The sequence below is a fragment of the Hyaena hyaena genome, unplaced genomic scaffold (assembly GCF_003009895.1).
Source record: "Hyaena hyaena isolate Hyena2069 unplaced genomic scaffold, ASM300989v1 scaffold_172, whole genome shotgun sequence".
Classification (NCBI taxonomy): Eukaryota; Metazoa; Chordata; class Mammalia; order Carnivora; family Hyaenidae; genus Hyaena; species Hyaena hyaena.
In genome coordinates, this window is record NW_024080804.1 from 180,835 (window position 1) to 192,398 (window position 11,564).

General features: G+C 41.1%; 1 protein-coding gene across 1 annotated transcript in view; it reads right to left on the reverse strand.

Moving 5' to 3' along the window:
• Nucleotides 1-7,834: 7,834 nt before the first annotated feature.
• Nucleotides 7,835-11,564, reverse strand: part of ARL8B (ADP ribosylation factor like GTPase 8B) — a 55,499-nt gene continuing 51,769 nt past the window's right edge. The window contains exon 7 of the mRNA XM_039240287.1: nucleotides 7,835-10,105. Within this exon, the coding sequence (XP_039096218.1) occupies nucleotides 10,056-10,105 (50 nt within the window). The 3' untranslated portion in view covers nucleotides 7,835-10,055. The remainder of the gene's footprint in view (nucleotides 10,106-11,564) is intronic.

An 11,564-nucleotide genomic window follows, 5' to 3' on the forward strand; every position in this document is an offset into this window, starting at 1 on the left:
GAACTCCCCCGTGACGCACCAGGAACCGGCCCATTGTCCCCCACCCCCAGGCCCCCGGGCCGGCCGGGCCGGCCCCGCGTTCGCCCGCCCAGTCGCCCGGGATTGGCCCGGCCCGGCCCGGCCTCGTGAGGTGCGGCCGGGGACTCCCTCGCGCTCCATAGGCCGCCCGGACTTCCGCAGCGCCGCGAGGCCCCGCCCCATCCCCCGGCCCCGCCCCCCGGGCCCGGCCCCTGCCTCCGGCCACGCCCCCGGGGCCGTAGGAGCCCAGAAGGGCTGGCGTGGCGAGTAGGGGCCGCTCCGGCTACTGGCGAGGAAACTTCCAGCCAATGGGAGCGCGGCACGGGGGCACCAGCCAGACGCCGTTCGGAGACGTGGCCCCCGACCCGCCCGGCTTAGGGTGGAACGAGTCTCACGCCTAGCTGGGCCGGGAGAAAACCACTCCAGCTGTAGGTTAGGGATGGTGCCAGTCAGGTGACCTGAGGAAGGAAACGGGCATTTCCTTATAAAAGGGGCTACTTTTGCGTTCCCAGAGCAGGGTTGTTTTTGTTTGTTTGTTTGTTTTTTTTTTTTAATGTCTGTTTACAGCGGAGGTGGGATAACTACCTTGTAGCTAGCGACTGCACTAACCGGTGTCCCGAATTCTACTCGTTTTATCAGAACACCCTAATTTGTAAGAATTGCTCACTGTGATTGTAAAACACATATTCCCAGATCCCGTCCTAGACCTAGCAAACGTCAGTAGAGGGTCTTGGGAATGTGTGTGTAACAGGTGGTCGTGGGCTGTTCTTAGCATCTGGCAATTTCAGGAAATACTGATTTAGATATATTGCCCTCGTCTCGGAAATAGGGTCTTTAAAAAAAAGAGAAGAGGTGAAAAATCAAGGCTGTCGCCGCCACCAATTTCTTTGTGCCAAATCTATTTAACCATATCCCCTCCCGCCCCTCCTACTCCCACCATCTCTCCTGTGCATCACAGTAGTGACCTAACCTTTAGGGTGTAAGATTCCTGGTCAAATCACTTTACCCACTCTGCATCTACTTCCTATAATTAAGAGGATTGCAAATGTCAGTTCTGAAGGGCTATGACTTTCATGTAAGGATTCAACAGTTGAGAGGTTTTGTTTTCTTTTGTTTGCTACATTTGTAGGTATCTGTTAAGGTTTTCCCTCAGATTTAGACCATATGCTTGTTACACCAGTTTCTGAAAAGCTTAGGAAGGAAAGTCTGATGTATGGCCCACATCAGAGACTGGCTGAGCCACCAAGGGAGTGACTAAGAAAATGATAAAGTAAGTTGTCAAGTGGCACAGTCATCACATTCTCAGAGTCAGGGGACTTATTGCAACACAGAGGAGGTGTAATGGGGACTGAGAAGGAGCCCAAAGAAACATTTCATTACAACACACAAGGGAACTGGCACCTAATATGGCCCTTTTTCTTGGCTGAGAAAGAGCATTAAAGAGTATAAAGAGAGCTTGAGCCATGGTCTTTTGCCTGCGAAGATTCTGCCCTTAGGAAACCTGGGTGGCTCGGTTGGTTAAGTGTCCGACTTCGGCTCAGGTCATGATCTCACAGTTCGTGGGTTGGAGCCATGTGTCAGGCTCTGTGCTGACAGCTAGCTCAGAGTCTGGAGCCTATCTTCGTATCTCCCTCTCTCTGACCCTCTCCTGCTCACTCTGACTCTCAAAAATACATTAAAAAAAAAAAGATTCTACTTTTACTCTTCTGTGAAAGGCAGTTGGGAACCCTGTCAGAAGTCCAATGTCAGGGCTTGACCCTGAACTTTCAGGTCTGCCTTCCGAGAACTTGCAAACTGAATGTGAATATTAAAGTATGCGTTATAGATTTCCTTCTTAAGCTATTTCATTATAAGCAAATTTTAAAAGTTTTAAATTTGATCTTGCACCATGGTAAAGTGTAGACTACATTAATGACAGCTCCGATCCTCACATTTGGAGATGAGCTCTAATTAAAAACAAAAACAAATTTCTCTTCATAACCAGAGAAAACCATCCAACTTCTAAACGGACGTGCTTTTGTTAAAATTTTTAAATGTTTTTTATTTATTTCTGAGAAAGAGAGCGCGTGAGCAGGGGAGGGTTGCAGAGAGAAGAATCTGAAACAGGCTCCAGGCTCTGAGCTAGCTGTCAGCAAAGAGCCCAGTGCGGGCCTTGAACCCACGAACCATGAGATCATGACCTGAGCCAAAGTCAGACGCTTAACCGACTGAGCCACCCAGGCGCCCCCTAAAGGGCCACTTTTTATGGTAAAACGGACAATAGCTGCCAATCAAATATGTCTTATGGTTTTGAAAATCTTTTCCTATGTTATTCTCTTTTAATCTTCACAGAAAGTGAAAGGGAAGAAGGCCCATCCCACAAGCCAAAAGGGAAGAAATCAGGTCAGAAGGCTCAGGTTCTCTGAGCTACTTATTGTAGGCAGATAACAAGCTACTGCCCAGGTCTCTCTCCTCACCTTTAGTGAAATTTAACCCAAACTAATTTGCCCTCAAAGCAAATGAAGACTGGTTTTTCTACTCTTTCCAAGATGTCCCACAGGCAACATTGTTAGTATTAGCTTCCTGCAAGGCACAGTCCAAGATTTAGGGGCCAGGCTGGGAAAGTGTTTCATCTCGAATTAAACTGAACCAAAAGAAAACAGAGTATCTTGTGCTAGCCTTTTAGATTAGCCTAGGACTCCCCTCAAGGTAAATGTATCTGATAATATTGGGACAACACTCCAACCAATCAGAAAATCTCCATCTTAAATCTTTAAGAAACTGTTTCCTGGTAGGTTTTCTGCAAAATCTTACAAAAGTGTCAGGGGACTGATTAAAAAATGAATGAAACAGGGGCTCCTGGGTGGCTCAGTAGGTTGAGCATCTGACTTCGACTCAGGCGATGATCTCATGGCTTGTGAGTTTGAGACCCACATCAGGCTCTGTGCTGACAGCTCAGAGCCTGGAGCCTGCTTCGGATTCTTTGTCTCCCTCTCTCTCTCTTCTGCTCCTCCCCGGCTCACACTCTGTCTCTCTCAAAAATAAACATTAAAAAAATTTTTTAAAAATGAATGAAATGTATTATGGTAAAAATGGCTTTACTCTGGGGGACACAAGAGATGACAACTAAGAACCCAGACTCAAGTCCAATTGCCAGGTGTTCAAATCGTAGCTCTGGCCTCTGAGTGACTTTGGGAAGTACTTTTCTGGACCTGGTTTTCTCATCTATAAAATGAGGGTAATAAGACCAGTACTCAGGGGTGTATGGGCGGCTCAGTGGGTTAAGGGTCCGACTCTATCTCAGCTCAGGGCTTGATCTCAGGGTGGTGATTTCAAGCCCCACGTTGAATACCACAGTATGCATGAAGCCTACTTAACAAAAAAAAAAAAAAAAAAAGTACTCAAGAGCATATGGCAGTTGAGAACTAAATAACTGAATGTATATAATGTACCTACAACAGTGCTCTTAGTGAGCCCTATTGTTACTACTCAGGAATCTGTGCAAACTGACCAGCATCTAGTAATAGCACCTAGTACCTATGAACCTGAGGTCTGTTGCATGAATAAGCCCCTCCTATTTTCAAGGCACTAATTGAGGAGAAACATGTCTAAGGGAACCTAATGTAAGCTAGGACAAGGACTAAAACTCACCACAGTACAAGAACACCTGAAAGACCTTTGAATCCTTACATCTAACTCCAGTTCTGTTTAACTCAACCTGTTCCAGCTTCTATACGTCATGGTCCTAAATCTCTGTGATGTGGAGTTATATCCCACAAGGTGATCCAAATTCAATCTCCTCTTAACTTTGATAGTTGAAGGAGGTGACCTAGAAGGTGTATTTTGGTGCCTTTAAAGGATATCCTCCATTGTAAATAAATAGGCAGACATTTCAGTTTCCAGAATCAATCTTGTGACTCTGAGTCAGTCAGTGCACTAGGTTCCTAAAACTGCAAAGCTAGAAAATAGGTCTGGCCCCGTAATAACCTCAATGGGTACAAGGATACTCTCAGAGGTTCTTAATGTTAAACATCAGGGTTAAAACAGTCTGTTAAAAGGAAGATTTTTCTACACTAAGAAATTATAAATGATTCACTACCCAAAACGATAATGTAAAAAAGAAACAAGTGATGTAATGATAACTTTTAAAACTCAGCATTGTCTCTTTCTGAAGCAATATATACTTGCTTTGTAAAAGGCGGGGTAGGGGGAGATGGAAGCAAAATAAACGGGGAAGGAGGAGGAAATTACCTAAAATCCTATTAATCTGGTGATCCAACTCCAGAATTAAGGTAGTACTGCTTCCTCAGCTGTGTAAGAAAAACTAAATTTCTCATGTTTAAAATTGTATAGTATACAATTATCACTCCCACCTATTTGATGAGCAGAAACCCGGAAGTGTGTCAACACAACTCTGCTGACAAGACACGGGAGACAGGACCTGGCAGAACTAAAAAATGGCACATCCCCTGTGAAGGGCAGAATGACAACTAGCAGAAGGACAAATGCATTTACCCTTTGACCCAGACATGGTTCTGTGAACTGCTGCATGCGTCTGTGATTCACTGTACTACTGGTTACAAAAGCAAAATGTTATCAACAGCCCAAATGTCTATCAAGAGCGGATCATTAGGTAAACCGGAATCTCTAACAGTGAAAATCACATACAAAACGTAATCGGAACCATGGTGCCATGAAGGAGAATTGGGAACTCTCTACATATTGATACAGCTCGCCAGAACAGAGGAAGTGGAAAAAAGGCATGTTCAAATCAGTATGCCACCTTCTGTGTAAGAAAGGGATTAAAAAAATAAAAAAGATACATATCTCTACTTGTTTTTTGTATTTTGTATAAAGAAAACACTGGAAAAATAAATATGAAAGTGATAAAAGGGGCACCTGGATGGCTCAGTAGGTTAAGCATCCAACTTCCACTCAGGTCATGATCTCGAGGTTCATGGGTTCCGGGCTCTGTGCTGACAGCTCAGAGCCTGGAGCCTGCTTAGGATTCTGTGTTTCCGTCTCTCTTCCCCTTCCCTGCTTGCACTGTCTCTATCTCAAAATAAACAAACATTAAAAAAGTTGTTTTTAAAAAGAAAGTGATTGAAGGATTACCTGTGGTAATCCAGAGTGGTGGTCGAAAGATGGTTACTCAATCATGGGTGGAACCAAGAGTTCTTTAGGTATTTTCAGTTGTTGAATTATCTATTAAAAATCATTCAAAAAAAAAAAAAAAAAGGAACCTAGGAAGTGGTAAGCTTCCTTTCTGCACCTGTTCTAACTACTAAACCACTAAATCCAATGCAGTGATATCTATCAAGAACTGATACCATCCATGTGCCATGCTCCATCCTTTAGGTAACTCTGTAAACAAGAAAGTAGAAATCATAAAAATTCTTAACCCTCTTTGAAGGGTAAGGAGAGCTTATGCTTTCAAACAGTTAGTGGTATGATAAATATTATTTTTTCCTTAAAAAATGATACAAATAGAAAAAAAGAGTTACCTGATTCATACATTGGGTAACAGTAGATAGAAATGATGGACTTTTAGTAGAAACAAGATAGCACATGGTGTGATATAAATCGTATAAAACTGAGGGTAAGCCAAAACTGCAGATTTTCTAAAAGCTGGTTGAAGGAAATACCCTAACTGGAAATCTATTAATGTTCTACTTCCTATATTCAAAAGAGAATACAGTGGTTTTGTTGGGGTTTTTTTCCCTCTCGCTACTTTGAAAAGAAGTATTTTCTTAACTGTTCCAGTTTTCTCCAAGTTCCCAACAAACTCTAGCAGAACCCAGTAACACAGCAGTTATAAAGTGTTAAACATTAGCTCTAGTTTGCCCCCAAATTGGTAGTAGGTATGAATTTTTCCACACCGTATGCCAGAATAAACATTTTTCTCCAGTCTTGGAGAAATGCTTTAAAATTTTTAAATGGTTTTCAAACTATAAGCCCATATGTTTTATAGCATTTCCTTCAAACAAAATCGAAGTTACTGTATGTGTCATTCTATAAAATGTCTGTGGTCTCTAGCCCTTAACTGTGTTAAAGTGATAAAATGTAAATGTTTGTGCTTTTGGACTGTTTGCAAGCTAAAGAACATGCAAAGTTAACATATTCAAGAGGACAAATGGGCCTTTTCATCTTTCTTCTCTGCTGTTTTACCACCATCCACTTCTTTTGACTGCTAGAACCATAGTCTGTTAGGAGCAGTTATATTAGAAATCCTGTTTCATTTTATAAATGGGAAAACTACAGAGTGGGAGGGGAGTCAGCAACTCATCACACAATCAATTAATAACAAAGAAAGGAATCCATATTCTCAAATGTCAATCCAGGACTCTTGAGTCAAACTATATTAGCATTTTAAACTGACAAATTATTTCCCTGCCTCATCCCTTGACCTGCAAGCCCCCACAAAATTAAGTTACAGTATCTTTCCCACTCTGACTCCTGCTAGGAAATCTGCATCACCTAAGTTATCAGATGCCTTAGTTTTAAAATAGAAATTACCTTACTGAAGACAGGGCTTGTTAATGAAATGGAATAATGAATGACTACTGCTGTTGTTTAGATTAAAGAACTTCCCATTGCCATCTATCTATCTAGCATGTCAATGACTTGCTTCTGTTATCCTAAGAACAAGAAGCAGCAATTACAAACGCACCCACTTTTATTAATAGCTGAGTTTTAAACAGAAATTGTGTGGAGGCTATTTACTAATCAACAGGAAACACCTGCAGCGGGCCCCACATTTGTAGAACTGCAAGCTTCAGGGAAGTCAGAAAGGCTAGTGTTTGCTCTATACTCTTCCTTTTCAAGTATGTTCACAGGCGTGCACATCATTAAGGGCACATTCAAAGGTTTTAAGAGAAAAATATATTTCAAACACTAAACATGCTGGTTTCCCCACGATGGCATTTTTAAAGTATTCCCCACGATGGCCAATTGGATGTGACATTATAATGCTGGCTATGGTAAACTCACACTTCCACTCCAGTTTTCAATCTGCCAGACCCTGAGAGGTTGGAATGACCAAACAGGATTTTGTGTAACTGGATCTTGTATGGATAGAACTACACAAGACAATTAATTCCTCAAACAATGAATGCTAAAGTAACTACAGACCAATACACCCAATTTACATGACACAATCAAAGGGGCTAATTTTAGAAGCCTCGATGGTTGAAAGCTGATATAAATTTAAAATCAAGGATACTGGAAGCTAAACTATTATATCCTCCCTGCACCCCCACCCACCCACCGGCCCCAGGGACATACATGCTCCTTCAAAAATCGTTCTGGGAGGAGGGTGGTGAGAAGAGGACCAGGTGAACTGCCTAACTCCATGCCTCCACCAATTCCATACAAGAATTAAGTCTGGATTTCCTAGACATTTCTGTCCTAGAAATGCTGAATCACATCCAATTGGCCAACAAGGTCTGACTATCCAGAACAACAGTATGGATATAGGACATGGAGCCAAGCTGAACTTTTCTTGAGTAAAACTACATAAAATCCCATCTTTGCAGTGGCTTCGAGGAGCACACAGCAAAGGAGACCAAATGGCTTTACTTAAAAAGGGGGCCTTTGTGGGAAAACCATAACGTTTGATATTTAAAATCATTTCATTCTGGAACTGAAGTCAGTAAGCAGGCATGCCTTCAATTTATTAATAAAGTTTTGTTATGATTTTTAAAAAGAATAGATTATAAAATGCTTAACTAGCTCATGCCACTTTGAGAAGTCCTAAATTTGGTGTATCATGACAGGTTATAGGTAATAGCATCTCCTCCACCCTGTCCCCCCAAAAAATCGCAGTATCAATTCTGTGGGTATTTTAAAAGTTTATTTCTATTTTAACTAGCCCACGGACCCAGGTCTTTGAGAAATGAGCTGATTTCTTTCTAACACATTGTCTATGGCCCCTGCACATGGTAACTTTCTATCCCCTTCCAAAAAAGTCAGCACCTTCCATCAGGATGCACATTTTAAGTTAAAATGGTCAATACAACCCTCAAAATGCAAGTTTATTGAATAAAGCTGAAAAGAGCAGTAAACAGACAAAAAAATGCATCACCTAAATTAAAAAAATTCACGTATTTACAAAGTTCAGTAACTGTTAAGTTTTCACATGCAGAAGTTAATGCACAGGAAAATGTTGGTAGTAGAGTTTGGATGTCTTGAAATACTGAAAGCAATGAACAGACACACAAACACATTAAGGTTTAGCTATAGGTCAAATAACAAACCTATGCGATCCCCACACAGTCACACTTTCTAGTTCCAATTCCTCCTTTTAGGCACAAGCAAATTGCCACCTTCTCTGTAATGGTTCACAGTGACCATTAACGGTGTTGAGCTATAGTAGCAAGTTTAAATATCCTTTCATGTACAGAACCATCCATCCCATCAGGGAAGTATGCAACATGCTTCAAAGAACATGAACAGAATTTTAAAAGCTTGAGATTCTACTCATAAAAATGTGAATGGAGGAAAACAAGTAGTATCTGTGCAACACAGTGCAGTATTTTGTACAGAATATTGTTAAGGCCATGGCAGTCTATAAATTAAAACTGGTAAGAACTTACTGTTGACTGCACTTCTGAGTGCTCAACATGTCTGGAAATGCACTGTCTACATGAGTGCTGCGTAACAAAAGAAACAAAATCACACACAGTGTGAGGCAACACATAAGCGGGTATACCATAGAGTTTTATCTACTACAGTGGTTTATGTGAGTAACAATTTACAAGTGAACCAGTATTAATATGTCCCTTTATGTATATGGACATCACTGAACTACAAAACATGTCGTTTTAAATTTGTATACATCTCCGTATCATAGAAGCAAACAATACACAGCATCAGCTCCTCAGTTCCCCGGGTGATCATTAAACAACCTGTAGACGTTGTGCATGATTACATTAGATAGAGCAGGCAGGTCTAGAGTTGTCACGATAATCAAGATGTCTAATGGCACCAGACAAAAAGTGCCAAACCTTACATCGATAAGAGAGAAAAATAAGAATTATTTCTTTCTAAGTAAGTATCTATTGTGCTGAAAGTCTATGACTGGATATAAAAAGTCGAGAGTTAGAGTGTCATGCAGCAGCACTGATTTAATGACTGGAGATAGAAAGAACAAACAGATGTTTGAACAAAGTCTGACATTTCTTAACACATTTTATTATACTGGCTGGAATGCTCTAAATTCATGAAAGCTTTTGAGAAAATCCTCAATTCCCAACCCTTTAAAAAAGCGTGTTGAACCCCAAAAAAAAGAAGAAGAAAAAATAGAGAAGTAATGATCTTGACAGATACACAACAGCATGCCTTAGTTCCTCCCATATCCCCAACTGCTATCTGGTGATGAAGAATTCTCAGAAAGCAGAATGTGTTTTAAACTCATATACGATCTCACCAGTGTAAAGAACCAATAAACAACACTGATCCGGTGCCTCTGCTCACTCTTTGCAGACCATTTTTTATATTCCTAAGGTGTAATTATACATTTCACATGCATTTGTGAGATATTTAAACATTATGTTTATATCCCACTTGAGTCAGGCTAAAGGTTTTCTAAATACTGTGTGTGGCACTAGAAACTTCATGCTGTTATCAAGTCAGTATCAGTATTAGCTAATGGTCTCTATAACGAAATATCATAGACATTTACTGAAAACCAATATAAAAATCTGGCCCAGAAAGACCAGAACATATATATATATATGCAATTGTCTTGATTTAAGATGGTCACATGTGTTTGTTTCTTTATTAAAAAAAAAAAAAAAAAAAAAAGCCCTACACCCTGTTTAAGACAAGTATGTATAAGAAGCTTTTTTTGTGTGTGCTGACTTTATCATGACAACTCTAGCTGATTCTTTATGAAGGATTAGGGATACACATCTTCAGCAGTGCACATGAGAAATAAACTCTGAAAAAGGCAATTTCTTGGGTTTAGGAAGGACCGTATTCTGGGGAGTACTTCAGAGGAACGGACAATTAATTCTAGGATTACAGCCAGGAAGGACTGGAAGACTTCAGGAGATGCTTCAGCTTCTTCTAGATTTTGAATGTTGAATAAGCCACTGAAGTGTGATATCTAAAGATGGAGGGAAAAAAATTGAAGGCATTAAGATACCAAAGTTAAGAAACTACTAAATATGAGATAATATTTAAAATGCAGCTAATTCAAAATACATGCTGGCCCTGCCCTCTTCTGCTTTTCTGCACCTATACTACTATTCTCCATTACCTAAATTTCAAGAGGGCAGTCTAAGGAATTATGAGAGACTCAGGAGTCTCTGATTTAAAAGTTAAATTGTCCTCAGGACAGTTTGTGTCATCTTTTTATTCCTTCAAAAATTTACTGACTGCCTTAAGATGAGGTACTATTATGTGAAGTGCCAGGAATGCAAAGATATGGGAGAACCCCTCTTTGACCTCAGGGAGCTTCCAGTGTCAAAGCTGGAAAACAGAAGAAATCATTTGGGGTTGGGAGGAAGATTGCCCTGCAGAATTCCAGGCAAAAGAAACAACAAAAGCAAAAGAATAAACAAAGGCATAAACGGTGTGGAGATCTGGATGGATATTTATTTGATAAGACGTGGATGAAGCAGAGATGGGGAAAGGGACTCCCACTCGTTGCTAAGGCTACACCAGGGATTCTCACTTCACCTTCTGGAATTTTGGACTGGATAATTCTTTGCTGGGATGGGAAGGGGCCTTTCTTGTGCATGGGAGACTACTTTGCAATATCCATGACCTCTACCACTAGATGCCATTATCACTCTGCCTACACACTCCTAGTCGTGACAACAGTGTCTCCAGATACTGCCAAATGTCCCCTGGGAGCAAAAATGTCCTCAATGGAGAACCATGGACAAGGAGCCAGATATCCTTGTATCCCACTCTAAGATGCTACTAGGTTTGGGTTTTATTCTCAAGTCAATTAGAAGTTATTGAAGAATGTTAGGCAGAGAACTTGTATTACTTTATTTTAGTGTGATGAACAATGGCAACAGAGGACAACTGGAGGGCTGCCAATACTGGCACCAACTATCACAGTGGAGGAAGGCCTGAAACAAACAAGTGCTATAGGGATGGACAAAGGAAAGACTGCCTAAATGTAGTGGGTGAGAAAGGTTCTTCTGACCTCAATGAGTTATATTTGTCATGGAGCTGTTGACAAACACAGTGGCTAAAGAAAGAACAGCCTTGAGAAAAAAAAAGATTAAGAATTTAGCTGTAGGGGCGCCCCCAGGTGGCTCAGTCAGTTAAGCATCTGACTCTTGATTGTGGCTCAGGTCATGATCTCATGGTTTATGAGATTAAGCCCCACACCAGGCCTATGCTGACAGTGCAGAGCTTGCTTGGAATTCTCTCTCCCTCTCTCTCTCTCTCTGCCTGAACTCTCTTGGGATAGAAAGAGAGAGAGAGAGAGAGAAAAAGAGAGAGAGAGAGAGAGAGGGAGGGAGGGAGAGAGAGAAAGAGAGAGAGAGAGAGAAAGAGAGAGAGAGAGAGAGAGAAAGAGAGAGAGAGAGAGAGAGAGAGAGAGAGAT